The sequence below is a fragment of the Amaranthus tricolor genome, chromosome 9, assembly GCF_026212465.1.
Source record: "Amaranthus tricolor cultivar Red isolate AtriRed21 chromosome 9, ASM2621246v1, whole genome shotgun sequence".
Lineage (NCBI taxonomy): Eukaryota > Viridiplantae > Streptophyta > Magnoliopsida > Caryophyllales > Amaranthaceae > Amaranthus > Amaranthus tricolor.
Window position 1 is genome coordinate 22025906 of NC_080055.1, and position 24005 is coordinate 22049910.

The window sequence follows — 24005 nt, forward strand, 5'->3', positions numbered from 1 at the left end:
GGCAACTATTTATGCTAGTTATTTTTCTTAGCTAGCATAAAAGTCATTTACTAAATAATTTTCTTAGCAGTTCACGAACAAAAAAGTCAAAGGGGCCAAAAGCCTAAAAATAAACCATTGAATTATTATTTACCGAACAATCTCTTTTAGTTACAACACAATTTCTCCAAGTAGACCTCCATACCCGTGCGAACCTATGCTACCCAATCTTAAAATAAACTTTTAACGAAGTGTTTTAAGGCTTAGAGTTGGTAGATAAAATAAATATATTGCTTTATCTTGCAATTCCAAGCCTTAAAACACCAATTCTAAGAGTTCAAATGTTTATTTAATGGCTTAAAATCCTTACTTGAAGTCTTAACCTTCCTTCTCCAAGATTTAAGTTTATTTTTCAACTACGTACTCCAATCATTAAAATGTCAATTTTAAGGCTTTAATATTTACTCTAAAAAAGTAAGTACTCCAAATCTTTGCCTTCCTACACATCATCATCATCATCATTATCATATCTAGTGTATCTCGCTCATAAAAAACTATGGTCAGGGTCTGGGGAGGGAAGAGAGACGACCGCTCATACCCATAGAGGAGAGTGCGCTCAAAGAGTCCCTCAGCTCGAGAAGGGTCTTCAAAGAGGGAGAAACATGCAACTATCCAGAAGCCTGCAACTTACAACTCACATTGACCATGAATATTAATCAAATAACTTAAAATACATAATAAATAGAATACGTACAAATTAGAGTTGTTCATGGGCGGGCTTGGGCGGGTAGCGGACTGGGTATTTGCTATAAAATCTACCCGCGGGCACAAATATACAAAACCGCGCCCGCATTTGAGGGCATAATTTTTTGTTGCTACCCGCCCATTTTTAAAGCGGGAGGGACCCGCGGGTAGGCGGGTATTTGTTACATAAATATCAAAAATATAATACAAAATATAAAGTTGGGTTTTGATAATAATTAAAATACAATACATCGTCCAAAATACTCCAAATACATAAAAAGTCTTAAAATACACGAATTACATGTATATAAAAATACATAAAAAGTTTCAAAAAACTTAGTCAATGGTAACACAATCGTCATCTTTATCCTCCTCTTCATCTTCTTCTAATTATCAGAGTGTCCGTTCGAATTGGTCAAACTATATCGCTCGATTGAGTGGTCAAACTATATCGCTCGATCGAGCCCGTATCTATGCACTTTTTTGGAAATTCACGGAGCAAAAACTTGGGCAAACATGATTTGTGCTCGGTTGAGCCTACGACACCTTAATATGTTGCAGAAAGCCAAGAATTACCAGCATGCTACATTGTGAACTGATACATAGCAAAATACAGTGTCATAAAATGATTATCATAAAGCTTTATCTTCAAAGCACTAAAAAAATACAAATACAAAGATGGAAAAAAATATGAATTGGAAATCATTCATCAATAGGTAGATATATTTCTAAACATGGCTCACCATAATTAAACATATTCGATGTACCTTGAGAGAGTACCCATATAATAATAATAATAATAATAATAATAATAATATTTAAAATATATTCAACTTTTAATAATAAAGAATGACAAAAAGTATTTTTTCTTTTGGGTAACTTAATATAATTGATTATTAAAAATTTAATATATATTAAACTAAGCGGGCGGGCGGGTATACCCGCGGGTATTTTTTTGTGTCGTTACCCGCCCATTTATCTTGGCGGGCGGGTATTACCCGTCCAAACTTAAATTTTTTTTAAAAAACGTTGTTCATGCCCGCCCGTTTTTCGAGCCGGGCGGACCGGGCTTGGCGGGTAGCCCGCCAATGAACAGCTCTAGTACAAATAACTAAAAAAAGATAAAAAGTAAAGAAGGAGGTAAAGAGCAATAAGTAAAGGCAATGAACAATAACAAACGGTGGGTAAGAGGGACGAACTTAATAATCTAAGACGTGGATAAGGCACTGTCAACTGCCCTTATCCCTAGTCAGGTCCTTAAAGAGGTGAAGTTCGGGCATGTCACTTTTAATTTGTTCCTCCCACATTCTCCTAGGTCTTCCTCAACGTCTCTAGCCCTCACTATGAGTATTCGATCCTTCTCACTAGAGCGTCATTGGTCTTTCTCTGCACATGCTCAAACTATCTCAACTTGTTATCTCTCAACTTTGCTAGAGAGGTGCAACCCCTAACTTCTTCCTGAACTCCTGATTTCTTATCCTATTTTAGTATTACCACACATCCACCTCAACATACGCATTCAAAAGCTTAAATTGCCTACTTTAAAGATTAAAAATTTTTAATTTCAAAACTTAGAATGTCTAGCTTATATGAAGACTCCAAAAAAAAAATTAATTTTTTGGTTAATTATTTATTTTGTTATGGGCTAGACTAGAGATCGCACTCAACACTAGGGATGGTCATGGGTCCAGGACCCTGTTGGACCCGCCCCGGACCCGCCCCTTTTTTAAGAGTCTGGGTCTTAATTTTTTAGACCCATCGGATCCGGGTCCGGGTCTGGATCCAAAAAAAATTTGACGGGTCCGGGTCCTAAGGTGAAGACCCGGACCCGAACCCTAAACTTTAAATTTTATATTTTATATTTTCTGAATTCTGATTTTTCTTTTGCATAAATGAAAACCTTATTTGCGACTTTTCCTAAACTCCAGTAGGCACTAACCCTAATTTTTCTTTCTCCTCTAACACCTCTGCACTGCGCCTCCATCGCCATTCGACCTCCATCGTCATTCGCCATCACCAATCGTCTTCTCCACTTCAGTCGAGACTCCAGGTATATTATTATTCGTTGGTTTGTCAAACTCCTCCGGACCTTCCTCAGACACTCACTTATCCATCCTCATTATCAGTCTCCACGAAACTTCTCATTGACGGCTCACCTACTCGTATTTCATCTACTCTCCTCCGCCTTCTCTTCCGGCTTCCCCCTCTACATCTTCTTCTACTTCTACGGATTAGAGAAATTCATCTCTAGGTTTAGTCAACGAGGTGTTCAATTTCCGATTTTTGTTCGATTATGTTGAATGTAAAGTCACAATCACTGTGTTTTTGTCTTCATCTCTCGCACCTATTTACAGTCATGCAATCTGGTAAACTATCTTAAACCCTAATTTTTCTTCTCTTTTCTGTTTTCGCTCAATTTTCCTTATATTTCTCATTGAATTTCAGTATTTTTGGTGAGAATAAAATTGAATTCATGGAATTTGTGAGAATTGTATCATTTTAACTCTGTTATTGTTGTTGTTTGGAAAATGATTGAACACAGTTATTGATTTATGTAAATTTGAGAACTGTATCAGTGTCCGATTATTGGCTTAGAGCTATAATCTGCTGATTTGAAATTTTTTTAAACACATATAGTTTTCAATATCATACTGGAGTATTGCTGATTTGCTGTATTGATTTGATTTCTGTTCTGTTTTCAATGAGGAATGAGGAAGGTTCAATTTTGACAAATCAAAGAGGTTTTGTATAAGACCCATTAAGGACCCTAGACCCTGTCAGATCCGTAGGGTCCGGGTCTGGGTCTGAAAATTTTAGACCCTTAGGGTCCGGATCCGGGTCTGGATCAAAAAAAAATAAAAGGGTCCGGGTCCGAGTCTGGCCAGACCCGCTCCAGACCCGCCCCATGACCATCCCTACTCAACACTTACCAAAGTTAAAATTACTCAAAGATTAATACTCTCTCCATTTCAATGACTTTGTCCCATATTATTTGGGAACGTTTGTCAAGTTAATTACTAAAGTCTTACTATCTCTAATGATGCATAACTAAACTTTATCAAACGTTTATATTAATAATTCTTACATTAAAACGAATCAAATAAGATTTCACTTGACTATATTTTAGCTTATAAATTAAAAATAAAATATAAATTAAAATTAAATGATTAAATCATAAATAAATAACACAAAGTTACTGAAACGCTGGAAGTATAACTCATGAGTTATGAGTCATGAGTCATGACCATTTAAAATCTCATTGTCAAGTCTCTCTCTATTCCACACGGCTCAAAAGCTCCTATCCATCCACCTACCTCGTCAAAACATGAACCCATCATCCAATTATGTTGTCACAATTTTACCAATTTTTTAAGTTTGCCATCCTTTTTATTTTGTTGCCACCTTTTTTTATTGAAATTACCAAAATACGTTTAAATTTATTTTTAATTATAAAATTAATCATTATTATTAGTAAATTAAATTTTTAATATAATTAAATTAAAATAAAAAATATTAATTTTTTTAAAAAAACAATTTTTTAAAATCGGAAAATAAATCTAATCACACATGTTGTGTTGAAATTTAATACATGATCACTCTTTTGGCCAAAACTTTTGATAGGAAAATCACATTACTGCAACGTTTGTGGCATTAGAATCTAGACTTCAAGATCTTTCCATTACAGATTATATACCCAATTTCGATAACCGAGCGAGAAATGATGATCGTTTAAAATTTGCTTGTGCTAAAATTTGATATACTTCAATCTTTTGGAAATAACTTTGTATAGAAAAATTGTATTAATGCAAGGTTTGTGGCATTAGAATCTAAACTTCAAGAGCTTTCCAACGACATATTATATGCTCAATTCTGACAATCGAGCAAGAAATGACGATTGTTTAAAATTTGCAGTGATATTTAACATCTAGTTGCGCGCAACCGGACCGCGGTGGAGTCGCGCACGACTAGATGTTAAAAATCCCTACAAACTTTAAATATTTGTCATTTCTTGCTTGGTTGTCGGAATTGGGCATATAATATGTCGTTGGAAAGCTCTCAAAGTCTAGTTTCTAATGACGCAAATCTTGTATTAATAAGATTTTTCTATAAAAGGATATGCTCAAAAGATTGAACATATATCAAATTTTAGCACAAACAAACTTTAAATGATCTTTATTTCTCGCTTGGTTATCGAAATTGGGCATATAATATATCATTGAAAAGATCTTGAAGTCTAGGTTCTAATTCCGCAAACATTGCAATTATGTGATTTTCCTTTTAAAATTTATAGCAAAAAAAGTGAACATGTATCAAATTTCAACACACGTTTTTTTTAATTAACGATCGTTATTGATGCTTACCAAATCATTTTGGTGATTATTTTCATTTGCCACAGTAATTCATTTTTTAGTTTAAGCCTATTTTAGTTCAATGAATGTTCGGAAAATTTTTTTAAAAAGATATTAGAAATTGAAGATTTAAAAAGTAACTAGAAACAATTTTGAAAGTTCAATATATAAAAATTGATGACAAAATAAAAAGAACTGCCAAGTATAATAATGTCTCAATTTTACTTTTTTAAATCTCCACCCAATACAATCCAAACCAAAAACCATTGTCCCAAATATCCGATCTCAAAATTTCTTTAAAAGTTACTCCTGTTATCCTTACTCAATTGGTAACTATTGAAAATTGATTTTTGACAAATACTCCCTCCGAATCAATTTAGATGTTCCATTTGCTTGGGCACGGTTATTAAGGATGGTATATGGTCCATTAAAAAGGGTAAGTAGTAAAAGGTAAGTAGTGAAGGGTAAATAGTAAAGAGTAGTTGGGTAAGTAAGGTATATGAGGGTATATTCGTAATTACTTGTGTGAACTATGGATATTTAGATAAAAAAAGATTTACAAAAATAGAAATGAGACAACTAAAAAGACTTTGCCAAATAAGAAAATGGGACAACTAAATTGGTTCGGGGAGTATAATATTTCCTTCTAAGAAGAAACTAGAAAGAAAAAATCACATAATTTTTAATTCCTTTCTTGCTCAAGTCGGTCTCTTTGTTCTCATCTCTTCATCCCAAAAATAAAACTAAAAATAAAATCAACAAAATATTACATATACCCATCATCATCATCATCCACATAATCTTGAAGATCTCTTTCCATATTCACCTTTGTTAATTCATTATTAGAAAACAAAAGTAAAGAAAATCTTCCCAACAATTTTTTCCTTCCTTATCCAATACCTCTTTCCTTAATTAGCTCCCAAAATTTCACACTATATATTTTTTAGTATATACCCACATGAAGCTCATTGCTCTCATCCTAATCTATAACACCCACCGATAACAACACCAAAAACCCACAAAGAATTTGATCTTTTTTTCATTTTATTTTATTGGGTTTTCTTGCTTTTCCTCCATTGTTGAGAATCCAAAATACCCAAAAAGAAAAATGCTTTCTAGACCATGTTTTAATCTCCATAATTTGGAGGAATTACCAGAGTTAGACCAAAAAATGGGGAGAATTCCATCAGTGATGACAAAACCCGGGATCATTCCTGAATTTGATGATCTTTCATCTCCCCATTTTATTGGACAAAGAAGAATCATTGTTGCAAATCAATTGCCTTTAAAATCTTTTAAAGAAGATACAAAATGGATGTTTGAATTTGATGAAGATGCTCTTTCATTGCAGTTAAAAGATGGGTTAGACCCTAAGATTGATGTTCTTCATATTGGGTGTTTAAAAGTTGAGATTGATATTTCAGAACAAGAAGAAATTTCCCAATTCTTATTGGAGAAATTTAAGTGTTTACCAGTATTTTTACCTCCAGAGATTCACAACAAATTCTATCATGGTTTTTGTAAGCATTATTTATGGCCTTTATTTCATTATAAACTTCCTATAACTTCTAATCATGGTGCTGCTTATGATATATCCAATTGGCGTGCTTATGTTAGTGCTAATATGGTATTTGCTCATAAGATTATTGAGGTACTTAGGAGTAGAGGGGGTGAAGATTTCATTTGGATACATGATTATCATCTTATGTTAGTCCCTACCCTTTTGAGAAGGAGAGCTTTTAGGGTTAAAGTTGGGTTCTTTTTGCATAGTCCTTTTCCATCTTCTGAAATTTTTAGGGTTATACCTGTTAGAGAAGAAATTTTAAGGGGTTTATTGAATGCTGACCTTGTTGGGTTTCATACTTTTGATTATGCTAGACACTTTTTATCATGTTGTAGTAGAATGTTGGGGTTGGATTATAAGTCTAAAAGAGGGTATTTAGGGATTGATTATTATGGTAGAACTGTTAGTATTAAGATTTTACCAGTTGGGATTCATATGGGTCAACTTCAATCTTTGATGTCATTAGATGAAACAGCTAAAAGGATTATGGAGTTAAAGAAACAATTTGAAGGGAAATTTGTGATGGTGGGTGTTGATGATATGGATGTTTTGAAAGGAATTGGTTTTAAGTTTATGGCATTAGGGTATCTTTTGAAATGTCAGCCAAAATTTAGGGGTAAATTGGTTCTTGTTCAGATTGCAAACCCGGCAAGAAGCCAAGGGATTGATGTACAAGAAGTCGAAAATGAAACCCATCAAATTGCTAAGGAGATTAATGAGAAGTATGGTTATCAAGGGTATACTCCTATTGTTTTTATCAATGACTATGTTTCTACCTTAGAGAAGGTTGCCTATTATGCGATTTCGGATTGTTGTTTGTTGAATGCCGTGAGAGATGGGATGAATCTCGTGCCTTACAAGTACACAGTTTCTCGCCAAGGTACTCCGGTGTTGGATTCCGCTTTAGGAATTGACTCGTCTATGCCTAAGAAGAGTGTGATTATTGTCTCAGAGTTTGTTGGGTGTTCGCCTTCCCTTAGTGGGGCGATAAGGGTCAATCCGTGGAATGTGGAGCAAGTATCCGAGGCAATGCACGAGGCTATCGGAATGAATGATAACGAAAAACAGTTGAGGCACGAACAACATTATAAGTATATTAGTTCTCATGATATTGCATATTGGGCTAGGAGTTTTGATCAGGATCTTGTGAGAGCTTGTGGTGATCCCTTTTCGAAGAGATGTTGGGGTGTTGGATTCGGGTTAACTTTTAGGCTCGTGGCGTTGCCTCCGGACTTCAGAAAACTTTCAGTTGATCACATTAAGGCTGCATATAAGAATACGAACAGTAGGCTGATCTTGCTCGATTATGATGGAACTATGACACCACAATCATCTGTCGACATGGCGCCTACTCCGGAAGTGTTGTTGCTGTTAAATATTTTGTGCTCGGATCCAAAGAATACTGTTTTTATTGTGAGCGGAAGAAGCAAAAGCACTCTTAGCAAGTGGTTCTCTTCATGTGAAAAGCTCGGTCTTTCAGCCGAGCATGGTTATTTTACTCGGTAATTGCTGATATGATCTATTTCATATCGATAATGCTACTTTCCATGTAACTTTTCTTGAAATTTGAAAGATTTCCTCTTTGTGTAGGTGGAATAAGGACTCGTCCTGGGAGTCGAGTATGCCTGGAACAGATTTTGAATGGAAGAAAATTGTTCGTCCCATAATGGAGCTCTATGCAGAATCGACCGATGGTTCTTCCATAGAGTACAAGGAAAGTGCATTGGTGTGGCATTATCAAGACTCCGACCATGATTTTGGGGCATGTCAGGCGAAAGAATTGCTTGATCATTTGGAAAACGTACTTGCTAATGAGCCTGTCGTTGTTAAACGTGGCAAGCATATAGTCGAAGTGAAACCGCAGGTGACGTTTCTTTATCATGTCGTAGTTTTCATTAATCTGTGTTGTGTAACTGAAAGAAACGTTTGCGTTTCTGTTTGTAATCTGCGAATTGAACACTTCTAATTCTCTGTGTCGCATAACTGGTGGTGATAGTTCTAAATACAAAAAATAGACTCTTTAGCTTTAATCTGTATTTCGTTAATGCCCTCTGACTAATGAATCCGATATACTATCATCCATATTACTCAGACTTTTTATTTTGCTTTACGTACTCGTGTCCGATCCTTGATGCTCAGACATTGGTAACACTTAAACGCTTCAGTTTAGGCATAAAATTGAATATTTAGACGTGTTCGACACTTGGGCACGTATTAGTATCCGACATAGTACCCAAGTCGAAGTAACATAGACTATCATAGAGAATTTCTTTAAGTTATACTCTGAAAATGATTTATGTTTTGATTCGAAGGGCGTGAGCAAAGGTATTGTGGTGGAAAATCTTATAGCGACGATGAAGAACAAGGGTAAACCAGCAGATTTCGTGCTGTGCATAGGAGATGATCGTTCTGACGAAGATATGTTCGAGGGTCTCAGTCGTACAACCTCCAGCCCTTCGTTGCCGCCTATTCCAGAAGTGTTCGCCTGCACAGTCGGGCAGAAACCAAGCATGGCAAAATATTATCTCGACGACAGTTCTGAAGTCATCACCCTGATCGAAGGACTTACCGGTGCAAGCGTGCTGCAGCAACCGAAGCCGACTGATTCACAAATTGGTACCAACGATAGCAAGTTTTTCTAGACTAGAATCCTTAAAGCAGATTATGATGAGAAAAATGTAGGGAAAAAGAAACTTTGTACAGCGAAGTATATGTTTTTTTTCGTTTCTACAAAGTATTTAGGAAAGACAAGTGAATAGTTTTCTTTTTACTGATAACAACAGAATTTGCGGATACCATTTTGCTGCATATGTGTAAGACAATTTTTTCAAGTTACTGATTCTTTTCAATATTCTCTTTGTTATCACTAACGGTAAGGATGTAAGGTTATAGATCGAGGTATTCTTTTGCTTTTCTTATATCCGCTATCAAAGTCATAGTGCAATAACAAAGCCGTATCTGTCAAGTTGTAAAGGTTTTCCGATAAATTTATGTGATGTAAAGTTGTATAAGATTTGTGGGCCTTTTCGAGGATATTTCATTTTCTGCAGATGTTTGATGTTTTGATAAATGCATTACTCTCGTTAACATGTTATTGTGATTGCAACTGCAAACGCATTTTTTGCCCTATGATCTCGGTAAATGGGTAAAGGTGGAGCTTCACCTTATCTTGAGTTCATCTCAATTAAGGAAACATCTAGTGAAGGTTGAATAATTGTTATAAAGTACATTAGCCAACTAGCCAGGAAGTAGTGCAAGTAATGATGTATTAGTACTAGACTAATTACTAGTATTGACGTTTAACAGTACTTATAATGATGTGTCCTTTATATTTTGTCAAAATTAGCCAAAGAAGTATGCCAACTTTTATGTTGAATTAAATTTTGGCATTATTATTATTAAAATTAGTTAAAAGTATATTCAAAGTAATTAGGTATTTTAAATGGATTTTTATAACTTGGGAAGTTGGACACATCACACAAGTACATCCATAATAGCTAAAGTACATTCTACCCTAATGAAATTGTGTGACAAGTAAGATATGAATTTCTGATATCTCGTATTCCTTTTTAGAAGGCAAGTATTATCAGTCAATTTTTAGGACTAGCTCATGGCTCATGTCAGTTTGCGTGAATTTAAACTATTGGATAAGCTTGTCCGGTTGTAGTTATGGTGTGGGATTAGAACTAGATAATATTAAGTTGATTTGGGGTAAGTTTAAATATGATTTGTCGAATGATTCAGTGTTAATATTTGAGCGATTGTCAGAATCAAGATTAATTTATAGAGTGATTCATGAACTAATTCATTGCCGCTGTTTTTTCAGTTTAAGGAGAGATCTATAAATTTGTGCATTATATATGTAAATTTCTTCCAAACAGATGACGCCAACATCTTGCGTTGCATCATATGATCCTCCTCACCCTATTGATAGAAGTAAGTGTCAATCTTTTTGGTCAACGCTCAATAAGCTTTGAGACACGCTCCTAGCCATTGTAAATATGTTTGGCTATGTGGTCTCCATAGTTAGGAATGTGGTGGCTTTGTTTGGACCAATAGGCATTGGTTTGACAAGTTAATATGCAAACTCAACACCTTAGCTTGTGTAGGCCCTCCTCAAATGACCACCAACAAGCAACAATAGATTTGCTAACAACATCGCTGTTAAATTAGTAGTAGTCTAGGACCTTTGAGTAGGAGGAATAAATCTACCCACAAATTTAGGAGGGTAATAAGTCTTCACTATAATATCTAGCCTCATTACCCATTTAGTCATCTCCATACATAGGGTTGAGGAAATGAAATACAAGATTATGAAAAATTAGAAATAAATAAGCATTTCTTACAAAAAAAAAAAATTCATAAATAAACTTCGGTTAAATTTATATCCAAAAATAAGCGCCTTCAGACCAATTCTAAGGGTTGGTTTTCGTTTGTTGTTACTAACCGCGGACCATTACTAAAGTTGAGTCAAAGGAAGTCAGCTCAAAAATTGCCCGCTCTTAATAACAGAGGCCGATTACTTGGTTGAATTTTGTTGACACAGCTTCAGTAATGACCCCCTATTAGTAACAGCGAACGATTCTTTGGCGGACTTTTTTGACTCATCCTTAGTAATGATCCGCTGTTGTTAAATGCAAAAATACCCAAACCTTAGCATCAAAATGGAAGGCGCTTATTTTTTTGAAATAAGTTTACTCCAAATTTATTTTTTGACTTTTTTTAACGTAAATTTGCTTAATGATTTTAAATTTTCCAAGATTATGTACATGTGATTAGGTACTAATCCTACAAGCTATCTCTCTACACCTTCTTGCTAGGACATCTAAACCTTGTTATATTTCGCTCATAGGGTCATCTCTAGCATGTCTAGTACTAAGATCACCTTGATTACCTTTGACTAAACAAACCCTTTTCCCGTCAATATTAACAGATTATCCATGCACACAATGACGAAGCCACATCGAGGAATAGAAGAAGTGATACACTTTATTTCTATATGTATTTTTCCTTCTTTCACATTGCATTTGAAGGCTTTTTCATGGCAATTATATTATATTACACTCGATTATAAACATGGATTTCAATGCATGATCATGTATTATACTGATTTTATTATTTTCGCCTTTTTCTTTATATTTCAAATATTTTTTAGTATAAAATAGACTCCTAGTGCTTTGACTCTTATTCTTGTGTTTCAAATCTTGGAAGCATTAGTAAATAATTCATTTTTTTCTTTTAATTCACTTATGTTTTCTTTATTGTTTTACTCAATTGTGTGTGGCTTTAATCAATCCAAGTTTGTTCATAAATTCATGGCAAGTCAAATTTTATCTAGAGTTGGGGATGAATATATGTGTATAAAAACACATTTTTTTATCCGTTTTGGCCAATTTTTATTTTCTTTATTTTCCATGAACCATTTATTTCAAAAATAGAACCATAAATAAAAAATTAACTATCCAATAATAAAATGACCATAATTAATGCTCCATTCGTTTCTTTTCAAACGTCCTATTTGCTTTTTGCACATTTACCAATGTGCTAATTCAATCTTTAATATCTATAATTGTGCATAATTAAAAACAATGAAAAATAGATATTAATATACCTTATGTTAAGATGAATCAAACAACATTTCATTTGACTATGTTTTAATTTATAAATTAAGAATAATTAGTAATTAATATACAATAATACTTAAAAAATAAATGTGAAGTTTGAAAAGAAATGAAGGACATAAATCAATTATTAATAACATGAAAAAAAAATCAATAACGTAACCAAGCAAATCGTGATCCCTCCTCAAGTTCCACAAAACAAACACCTTCCCTATGAATTGGATGGAAACATCACATGTAGCTTGTGAGTTGTTGTCGTTAGCAAGTCTTCAGTCAAATTGTCTTAATGTGAGATGGATCCATATAGACAACTCATTTATAAGAAAAAAAATTAACAATGAAATCTGAGTATGCACTTATATAAAAATTCTCAATAAAAAATAAGTGATTGTGTGTGAATACGTATTGGAAAATACTACTACTTCTCTCTCTTCACTTTTGACTCTTCCTTTGTTTAGTCAACATTATTGATTATCTCATCTTCTAAGCTTTTCCTCCGTCAATTCTGATTCCCTTTTTCTTCCTTCACTCAGTAAAAGTTACTGTATCTATTACTTCACCCATTCACCCATTCACCCATATCAGCTAACAGAAATTAACAAATTCCAGTAATTTGGAGACTTGCCCAGAAAAAACAATTTCTTTTTTTTTTTTTTTGGTTTGGGTTTCCATTTTGAGCCTTGAATTTTGTCCCATTCTCTTATTGAAGAAAAAAAAGTTGTGGGTTTTCTACTTGATTGGGTGTTTGTACAGATTCAAGATCTGAACTTCAGCAAATTTGTGTTGTCTACTCATGAATTTTAATGGGTTTTCTTTTGTTGGAAGACGTGTTCTTTAAGTTACTGTTTTGTTACTGATATAGGTTACTGAATTTGGTATGTTAGGTTTTAGTTAATTTGGCATGGAGTTGAAGAAGGAAAAAACAGTAAGGTATGTACATACTTCATACTAGGTTCTTACATTTTATTCAATTATGTGTTGATTTTTGATATGATATAATTTAGGGTTTTTAATTGGTGAATTTATGTTTATGATGTGTATAATGATGCATTTATAGGTTCTATTCTGGAGGGAAAAATGACCCAGATATAGTACTGCCAAAATCAGACCCCACAAGATTAGATAAGTCATCTTCTGTTTATAAGCATTCATCAATTTATTTTAATGGTGGTGGAACTTTAAGTGCTAGTGGTAGAATAGGTGAACCATATAAGTATGGTAAGTCTAAGGTTTTTCCAGAGGAAGAAGAAACATGGAGGAATAAAATATTAGATCCTGGTAGTGAAATTGTGTTGAAATGGAACAAGGTTTTTATTGTTTCTTGCTTGTTGGCTCTATTTATTGACCCACTATACTTTTATCTGCCTGGTATAAGTGGGGATAATAAGACTTACTGTGTGAAAACTGATTTGCATTTGCAAATTGTTGTCACCCTTTGGCGGACCGTTGCGGATCTTTTTTACCTTTTGCATTTGATTATTAAATTTAGAACAGCTTATATTGCTCCGAGTTCTCGGGTTTTTGGAAGGGGTGAGCTTGTAAGGGACCCCAAGATGATTGCACGGAGGTACATTAAGTCCGATTTCTTCATTGATCTTATTGCCACATTGCCTTTGCCCCAGGTATGATAGGTTCATCTTCATTTCAATTTTGTTTTCGATTAGTATTCTGATCATTCAAGTATGTTTCAAGTATTGCAGCATCATTTTTGCCATAAAAGATGCTCTTTGTTGATCACTAAAAGTACCTGAAATGGGAGATACTCACTAATTTACTATGATGACATGTTTGCTAACAAGTCATAGATAGTGGCATAGTGTGTAAATTTTATGAACTAAGTGGGATGTTTGGTATGATAAGGTAAAATGTAATGCAAATGAAATGTTAAATAGAGGTAAGGGTAATGGTAAGTGTTATTTTTATTATTTGTTTGGTATGAAGAGAGCAAAGAGAATGAGGTAAGGGAATTTGTTACAACACTATTAACGACGGTAACAAATTAGAGAATTCCATTTCCTGAAAGTAACGTAAACAATTACTTTGGAGTCAAAACAAACAATATGTAATGCATTGAGTTATGTGTTTCCGTTAGTGATCTTTTAAAAATGGATACCAAACACGCCCTTATAGTGTAGTTTTTCATAAAAAATAGTATGTCTTAAGGGAATGAAAGTGTGAAACTCAATCTATAGATATGTGTTTTTCGTTGTAGATTTTCATACCACCTATACCACTCTTTCAATCGGTAATAAATGAAATATATTTTGTTAAGAAAAAAGAAATCTTTGGAGACAAGCAAGCATGAACATAAACCTTTACATGTGTTCCTAGAAAAATCACTAAAATTTCATTACCATTACCAATTTTTAACACCATGTACCAATCATGCTATGAGTTTAAGCAACACTACTTGAGAGTTGAGATACCTTTCTCGAGTGGACGAAATACCAATTAACAAAATATATCGTTTTTCCGGAAAACTTGGTCTGTTGAAGCTTTTTATCTCAGAGAAGTATAACACACTACAGATAGAAATGAATTTTCCAAGTTTGTCTTATTAGAGAATCAACTCTTATTGGCTTTCAACAATGGACTAGGAAGAGATTGATTGTGATTTGTAGTAGTAGCTCATAATGATTGTTAAGGCCAAATTCCCGTCGTGCCATAAAAGATGTATACCATTTACTTAAGCCTATAATTTGTTTCCTTATTTTAATGGACTCCTGGTTCTCCGTCTTTGTGATTCACCGTTTGTATTTGATTTTTTGTTGTGCAAATTTCCATTTGTAGAATGTTGCTAATTTGCTCATTTGTAAAACCATTTTACATCAACATTTATCTGTTCTTTTCTAAATACTTTTGTAGTTTGTTATCTGGTTCATTATTCCTGCATCAAGAACTCCAAGAACTGATCACAATAACAACGCTCTCGCCCTCATTGTTCTCCTTCAGTATATTCCTCGATTATATCTTATTTTCCCCTTAAGCTCTGAAATCATAAAGGCTACTGGAGTTGTCACGAAGACTGCGTGGGCGGGTGCGGCATACAATTTGCTATTGTATATCTTGGCCAGCCATGTATGTACATCAATATGTTTTTTGGTTTTAGTTATGGCTTCTTGAACCCTTGCTCTGCCATGTTATAAATGAGCACACAAGTTCATGTCTAATTAATAAGGGGTTTGATTATTAACATTTCCAAGGTGTTATCATTGTGATCTCTAAAAGGTGGTAGGATATTATTGATTTCAACCTATATTACTCGGACACTTCATTTTTCTTAGACATTGGTATGGTACTTAGACACTTCATTTTAGGCATAAAATTGAATATTAAAAGTATCCGACACATGGATGCGTACCAGTTTCCGACATCAGTACCTGAGTCCAAGTAACAAGATTACAACTGATTTTTTCTGAAAATTTTTGTTTGAGTTGAGGAGAATCGGGTCAAAATAAACCTCAGAATAACTGCTTTACTCAGTGATTTTGAATTTTTGCCATCCTTCTAATATTATTATCTCGGTTTTCACTCAGTACAAGTCGCTGCGACTCATTGCATTCAACTGTGTTTCTTGTGCCATGCTTCTGTTATGCAGGTTCTTGGGGCAGCATGGTATTTACTATCAATTGAAAGGTATACACACTGTTGGAAGTCAAACTGTAGACAAGAAAAAGGCCCTCCAAAATGTGTACTTCATTTTTTGGATTGTGACATCTTCAACAATCTAGATCGCGTGGCCTGGGCTAACACAACTACTGTATTCAGCAACTGTGATCCAAAACAAAGTAGCAGTTTCCCCTACGGAATTTTCGAGGATGCAGTGCAAAAAAAGGTTGTCTCCTCCAACTTTATCCGGAAATATTTCTATTGTTTATGGTGGGGCTTGCAGCAATTGAGGTATGCTTCCAAACTTTCTTAATTGACCAATTTTTATGCTAGTATAATGATGTATTTGTCTTTGTTGAGTATTCTGGCGTGCACTTGTGAAGGAGCTAGACCACGTTAGTGGAAATTTATTGTTTATTATTCAGTTAGCGAGCTTTATTATAAGAGTTAGCATGGGTCGTTACTATAAGATTGACAACAAGACTATCATATTTGGTTTATGATTGCACACTCGAAAATGTCAAATTTCAAACAAAGTACTGAGTAGTGAGTACTGACCATTGTTCACCTGTCTCTGAGAAGCTTTTATGTTGGGTTGGTTCCCACATTTTGTTCCTTGTTAATTTTTTGTGCACAGTGTCACATGGTTTACTAATTGTCTTGCGAATCGCAAATCTAAAAAAGCGAATTATGGTTGGTTTTAGGCTTTTTTAAAACCATTTTGAGAGCGAATCGTGAATCCAAAAGGCGAACTAATTAGCGAACTATGTTTCACTGTTTGTGCAAATTTAACCAAGCTACTTAATCTTATTGTACTATCGGTTGAATTCCTTTACATCTTTTTGATTGCACTCAATTTTATTGATAAAAGTCAATTGGATTACTATTGTGGAAGGGAAGACTTATATTTACTTGCTCATGAAATTATGGTTCTTGGAAGGTTGTCGAATTAGGAAATTCGGACGCAAACTATTGGTCTGACTTTTTTAGAGCCCTAGTCCCTATGCCATTCATGTGAACAAATCTAAACATGTTGTGGAAGTTTGTTAGAACCTATCGATGGTAGTTATGGTGTAGTGGATATCAATTTCTTTGATACATAGGAGAGAAATATATTGGGAAGACACTTAAGAGGTTGTCAAATTTCACCATTTGCAAAGGGGAGTTAAGGAGAATGACTTTCAAGAGAATGACTTTCACTTGAAAGGATCATTGAAAAGATAACTTAGAATGTCTGAAAAAAACTATACCCTAAAAAATCGTTAGTTATTTTCTTTCAAAGTGCATGTCCAAATCAACAAGAGAATTTTCTCATACACTCTTAGTAAATAAACCTCTGTGCATCCTTCTCTTCCGAGCTACACCTTACCCATGTTGACATGACAAATGCATGCATAAATCAAGTGTAGAAGTTAGCCCATCGTGCGAAAACACGGTAATGGACACAGTTGCGGTAACAAACGATGAAGCGGTTGCCTTACCGCCAAATATCAGCCTATACCATGAAATGTCGCTTAGAACGACCTAAAATGCGGGTGTTTTTACACCTTTACGATGCAGGAAAGACCGGTTTGGTAAATTTAATGGCCTTTATGATACGACCTATATGATACGATGGGGCCTTTTTTTTGCATAATGACTCAGCTAGTGCAGTCGAACACGACAATCTTGTTATCTTATCTCTTACCTTATATTTTGATGTAAAACAAACTGTAGTACTTGCGATCTTCAGACTTTGTTCCTTTCAAGTGTGAAGTAACACAATGATAAATTAAACTTTAATTTTGATTTTTCAAAAATATTTAGTTCATACCATAGTAATTTTCTTTTACATGAAGATATAATTTTTTTGTCATGTTTACGTTTGTGTCAAAATTCCAGACCTTGTGCCGGTGCCCCAAAATTTTAGCTTTGACGAAGCCTATTCTCAGACATGTGTCGGACTCTAAAACATGTCTTTATGTCCAGATAGCAACTTTGCAACCAATATATTTTGCAACGAAAATGTTTGTTCGCATCCTGCCTTTTCTTTGACAGCTGCCCTAGTGAAATGAAAAGCGTTTCATGCTTTTATCGTTCCAAGTTTGAGTGCTAGGGAAAACCATGGACAAATTACTATTAAGCAAATAACAACAGCTCTTAACTGAACTGGAGCCGCTTTTATAATGCAACTAAACTTTTTAATAAAGAGTATGGAGTAAATCTAACCTGTTCGTAACCCATATTTCATAGCTGAAAGCTGATTGCTCTATTAATACAATTTACTCGGACGTTATGCTAATAAGGTTTCAGTACATTTCTTCTGGTAGGTCAAGCCACATGTCCAATTTTCTATATTAGTAAATAGGTTGGAAGATATTATTTCTTGAGTATTCATTGTACTTGACATATTTGGTGCATGGAATGTTTATGAGCAAGAATATTGTTCTCAGTGAAGCAAAATTGATGTGTAAACAAGATGAGAAACCTTGTTACAAAATGATAAATTAAAGGGGTCACACGTTTTTTGGTATATTTTTTTGTATGATCAGATTAGTTAGGGGAACTCTCACCCTAAGCTAAAGGTATAGCAAAGAGGAACTCTCACTCTATTGCGTGGGGTAGTTTAGATAAGGGAACTCTCACCAAATCACAAACTACAAGTCTTAACTATGGGAACTCTCACCAAAATTACTACTCTTCAAATTTGGAACACTCAAATTTGGACAATTAAAATTGACTAAACACAAGTCAAGTTCAATAAACAAAACACAAGTTTTTTTGGCAAATTTCTGGATGGATTTTCATTAATAATCAGCATGCTATTTATAGACTTAGTACACCCACTAATTGCCTTTACAACTTCCCCAATTAATAGCAACAAAACAAAATAAAATGCTGAAAATAAAAAGGTGATTAAAGGGCTCATAACCGTCCACTTTAATCCCCATTACAAACCCTTTGAATTCCAAGACTGATTGGAATTAATTCCCATCAATGAGAGTAAAAACCAGCTTTAAACATGACCCTTTGTATTCCAAGGCTGATTGGAAGTTAATGAGATTAAAAACCAGCTTTAAACATGGCCCTTTGTATTCAAAGCTGTTTGGAATTAATTCCTTGTAATTGAAGTCTTTAAGGAAGAATCCAACTAACTTAATCTGTAATTAGTCATGCTCAGCAAAGTGCAACCATTTGAGGAACTATACGGACCATGCATACTAAGATCATAATAGGACTTGGACAAAATTAATTCCCTTGCATTGGATTGGACTTGGACATCTTGGACATTCGTACCTTGACCATCTTGTTTGGAAGATATTATTTCTTGAGTATTCATTGTACTTGGCATATTTGGTGCATGGAATGTTTATGAGCAAGAATATTGTTCTCAGTGAAGCAAAATAGTCTGTAGGTGTACCTATATAGCTCATATGATATACCAATTTGCGTGTTCATTGGAGTACACCATGGTTTGAGGCATTTAAGCAAATTAGAGAACGCTGCACAAATTTCTCTTGGGAGATATTGCTGCCTATGTGGATGTGGGATATAATATGTCTAAAGGATCTTGATATGTCTCTACTTCTCAATTTCAGCTCTTATGGACAGAATCTAAATACAAGCACATTCATTGGGGAGACATCATTTGCCATACTAATTGCAATCTTGGGTCTTGTCTTGTTTGCACATTTGATTGGGAATATGCAGGTATGTGTCCTTGATATTTCGTGTTGTGTGCATTTTCAATATATAACTTGACGTGACAGTTTATAACTTGAAAGTTATGCTTAACTAGAATTGGGGATGTGTTTGATCCTTATCAAATCCTGTTAATCAATGTTCTTCACTTTTGGAAATTTTGCTTGGAATATACTATAACTTGGCTCTTCTGCTGAAAATGTTTGGGGCTTTGGGCCTTTTCATGCTCTTTTGCTCTTTCTCTATTTCAAAAACTTGATTACTGATGTTTGATTATAATGTGGCCGTAAAATTTGCGTTCATTATGACCTCTGAATCTTCTCCTTAATGTTATTTGGATGAACACCTAGATGGAACTTCCCAAAATATACACACAATACTTGACGATATGTTGCCCCATTATAATAAAGTGGGTTCCGCCTAGGCAAGGTAAAAGAGGGCCGAACGTGCACAGACTTTCCCTTGTAATATCAAAGAGGTTATTCCTAAGACTTGCATAACGCACGTTGAGAAAAATTATAATAACAACTGCATATTTTCTTGTGTGTGACAGATCTTTTAGATCTCAGGATCATGGCTAAGCCTACTCAGTAGGACTTGATGCTCCTGATCATAATCTTCTTCATTCTTACTATTTTCGAAATCTGAGGGAATATCCTTCATTTTTGCCTTTAGTGTTATATTCTTTGATGAAGAAGAGGGTTCCTTCATATTTGAATCAAGACTAAGTTCATGAGTTACCAGTTTGCCTACTGGATCTTCAAATGGTAGAGTTAGCCTCGTCAATTGCACTAACCTTAGTACCCTATTCTTTGACTATTAAGATTACATGGATTAAAATGCGAAATGAAATAGACACAAGTAATTACGGAGTTCAGTCGCCACTTTAAAATTTAGTGATCAGCTTTTACACAATAAAATAAAACTTTAGATATTCACTTAAAGCTATAATAAAAACCCAGAACAAAATCGCTTGAATAACTAAACTTATGTGATCAACTTGAATAAAGATTACTTTTAGAATTTGTAACTAACTTCATGGAATATCTCCTAAACATAGACACAATTGAAATAATGTTTGATTTATTCCTTTCAATGAACCGTATATATGCAAGACTTAGATTAAAATATAAATGCAGCAGCTACAACAATTACCATTAACTATCTAACATGATACTTTATATTGTGATCAAACATATCAAGAAAATGAAACTTGAATCAATCTTGACTAATCTTGTCTATACTTGACCATACTTGATTGTCATCATCCTAAACAAATTATAAACTAAATTAAACCAACGATAAGTTTCTAGGGAGATGATATTCAATCGAAAGCTTAAAGGAATTCTACTGAACACAATGAATGCTCACAATAATGATACCCATAAGGTCATTGGAGATGAAAGCTCAAAGGAATTCTACGGAGAACCATTTTGGAGAAATTTCGATGTCATTGTTACAAAAATTGTCTGATTTGACGTAGATTACATAAATTTGCAGATTATCTTTCTAAATTTCGTTACAATGTGTTTGATGTAGACTTATCTTCAATCTATCACTGTGAGGCTGGAAGAGTGGAGGCTTAAGCGAAGAGATACTGAAGAGTGGATGAAGCATAGGCAACTCCCTGAAGGTCTGAAACAGCGTGTTCGACGCTTTGTACAGTATAAGTGGCTTGCGACTCGAGGAGTTGATGAGGAAGCTATTTTGACTAGCTTACCTGCCGACCTACGTAGAGACATTCAGCGACATCTGTGCTTGGACCTTGTTCGAAGGGTATGCCTTTATTCATACTTCATGTTTTCATTTATTAGAAAAATGACGCTTTGGTAGTTAATAGTTAGAAGCCCATAATTGTTATTTAGCATAGTTAGGGACCCATAATTAATGTTTCACCCCCGGTCTCACCAATCTCGGGGCCGGCCCACATAGGTTTCTAAACAGATTTAAGGTGAAAACTTTGAGTCGAAATCCGATTCCCAAATGCATCAATGGTTATTAACGACTAAACTTTCCCAATCCCTTTGAGTTTTACCATATAACAACTAGCTACTCTACATTTTGCAGGTTCCTTTCTTCTCACAGATGGACGATCAACTACTTGATGCTATCTGTGAACGCCTTGTATCCTCTTTATGCACCGAGGTTACATATATTGTTCGGGAGGGTGATCCTGTGACAGAAATGCTTTTCATCATTAGAGGACGATTAGAAAGTTCCACTACAAACGGGGGTCGTACGGGATTTTTCGATTCAATTACTTTGAAACCCGGAGACTTTTGTGGTGAAGAGTTACTTGCATGGGCACTTCATCCAAAATCGTCTCTCAATCTTCCTTCTTCAACGAGAACAGTGAAAGCCCTCGTTGAAGTGGAAGCGTTTGCACTTAGAGCCGAAGATTTGAAGTTTGTTGCCAATCAATTCAGACGACTTCACAGCAAAAAACTTCAACATACATTCCGATTTTACTCTCACCATTGGAGGACATGGGCCGCCTGCTTTATACAAGCTGCTTGGAGACGGTATAAGAGGAGACGGATGACGAAATGCCTCTCGTCTTTAGAATCCTTCACGTCCGAAAGAGACGATGATGAAACTAGGGAAGAAGAAGAACCCCTTTCAACTCCTCGAGCAAAGTCAACCTTAGCGGTGACATTACTAGCATCTAAATTCGCAGCAAATACCAGAAGAGGAGCTCAAAAGATCAAGTTGCAGAAGCCTGAAGAGCCAGATTTTTCTGCTGATCCTGACGATGATTGAGCACATGTTGCATCGAGATGTTTAACATTTTAAGCTTCATACATATGAAGGGCCTAAGAAAGGCAATGAAATGGAAGCCTATATTTTCTGCGCATGCGCCAAACTAATAGTTGGTGCACGAAACCGTAATCAAGTGGAAGGAAATTGTTGCTTGAGTGTCCGCTAGGTTGCGATACAAAAGTTGTTGAAGTGAAGTTGTACGTTATACGCCCCCGATACTTGACAGCAAATTTGTCACTAAAATATGACAGCAATCATGTAGATGCGCGCTGATACACTTTACACATAATACTACAACTACAGATATTAGATCACTTATTTTTACTGGAGATGTATACTGGTATTCTGGAATGGTGTTTTAAGTTCAGCAATTTCTGGTTTTTCCCCCTTTGGCTTTTTGCACCAAAAATTAGGATATTCCGTCATGCTTATAAGCGTAGCAAAAGGCAAATTTAGCAACGCTTATTAATCGTGCCTAATATGTACGCGCAAAGGTAGAAGCATGCTTAATTAAGCGTGGCCCTAAGGAGTCTGACTTATGCTGAGGAGGACCTCTGGCTATAAGTATAAAAATGAACATATAACGCATTTGAATGCATATACTTGTAAAATACTTATCCTAAAACCATGTGAGTAAAAAGAAATTAACCTGGTTAAAGTAGGTGCATTTTAAATTATCTCTAAGGGGTTGCAAATGTTAGTTCAAGTCAGGTTTTTAACAGACTTAACTCAATTTTACTAAAAATATTTTTACATCAAATTCGATTTAGGTTATTTTAATTAACTCGAGTTCATATTAGTTTTAGCTATTTGAATATCAATGATCTTTTTGTTTAAATATCAACCTTTTCGAATAACTCTTAATTTGGATCGGTTAAATATTATGTCAGTTTATTCATCTTACTTAAATCACTTTTTTCAATTAATTCATGTTATAAACAATTAGGTTGCAGATTGAAATTCGAGCGGAGTCCATCTTCCACAACTCTACTAATAATTATGGTAGGATAGCTAGTAAAAAGAGGCCTTAGGCAGTGAGACCACTAATTTCCTATTAGTATTTATTGTAACAATTGAATAGCTCATAGAAGGCCAAACCATCATCGTTACATTTAGTATATCCTGCTCATCGAAAACCAAAACTGAGCATAATATATGGAAGAAGTATGAACTCCCTTTGACCATTAAGAAATTGAACGTTCAAAATAATTAAAAGAATGACTAAAATTTTTCTACACTATTATGTTCCAATTGGTTAACTTAGTCCTCAAAAGTGTAATCACTTGTTGGTCCCACATGATCATACTTTCCAAATATGTGCTCAAGGTTTTTAATGATATTTATAGTTTCTATTTATGGCATGAGTATGACGAAAATTGGGTAGAACAAGTTTGCAAATGTCAAGTGGGAGAATGTTTGCAGTATAACAAAATCAGGTCATGGTATGATCCACTTGATGATTTTGGACAAAGTTGTTGTAGGGATGATTTATGACCAATTCTACTAAATCCGCTTCCAATTGGTTATAAAAGAAATATGCAAAGTGAAAACTCTACAAATAAATAAATAAATGTGGGCTTCTGATTAAGAGCATATTATATGTCACATTCAAGGGGGAATCTATAATGATCATTTAATGATGTCAACTGAAATCATTCAAATTATGGATGAAGTCATATACCTAAAGATACTAATATA

General features: G+C 34.6%; 2 protein-coding genes across 3 annotated transcripts; both read left to right on the plus strand.

Annotated features, from left to right (window-relative positions):
• Positions 1–5779: 5779 nt before the first annotated feature.
• On the plus strand, positions 5780–9485 carry LOC130824524 (probable alpha,alpha-trehalose-phosphate synthase [UDP-forming] 11). Its single transcript, XM_057689564.1, has 3 exons — positions 5780–8138; positions 8227–8500; positions 8949–9485. Exons 1-3 carry the CDS (start codon positions 6181–6183, stop codon positions 9276–9278), a joined length of 2562 nt encoding a protein of 853 aa, XP_057545547.1. The 5' UTR covers positions 5780–6180; the 3' UTR covers positions 9279–9485.
• Positions 9486–12617: 3132 nt separating this feature from the next.
• LOC130824525 (cyclic nucleotide-gated ion channel 17-like) lies at positions 12618–22694 on the plus strand. Of its 2 annotated transcripts, XM_057689565.1 has the most exons (7): positions 12618–13187; positions 13315–13879; positions 15123–15335; positions 15856–16157; positions 19445–19556; positions 21087–21323; positions 21615–22694. In XM_057689565.1, the coding sequence occupies exons 1-7, from the start codon at positions 13159–13161 to the stop codon at positions 22305–22307; spliced, it is 2151 nt and encodes a 716-aa protein (XP_057545548.1). In that variant the 5' UTR covers positions 12618–13158; the 3' UTR covers positions 22308–22694. The 2 variants fall into 2 exon arrangements, with proteins under 2 accessions (XP_057545548.1, XP_057545549.1); XM_057689566.1 differs by lacking the exon at positions 15123–15335 and having other exon boundaries at positions 12633–13187.
• The last annotated feature ends 1311 nt before the right edge of the window (positions 22695–24005 follow it).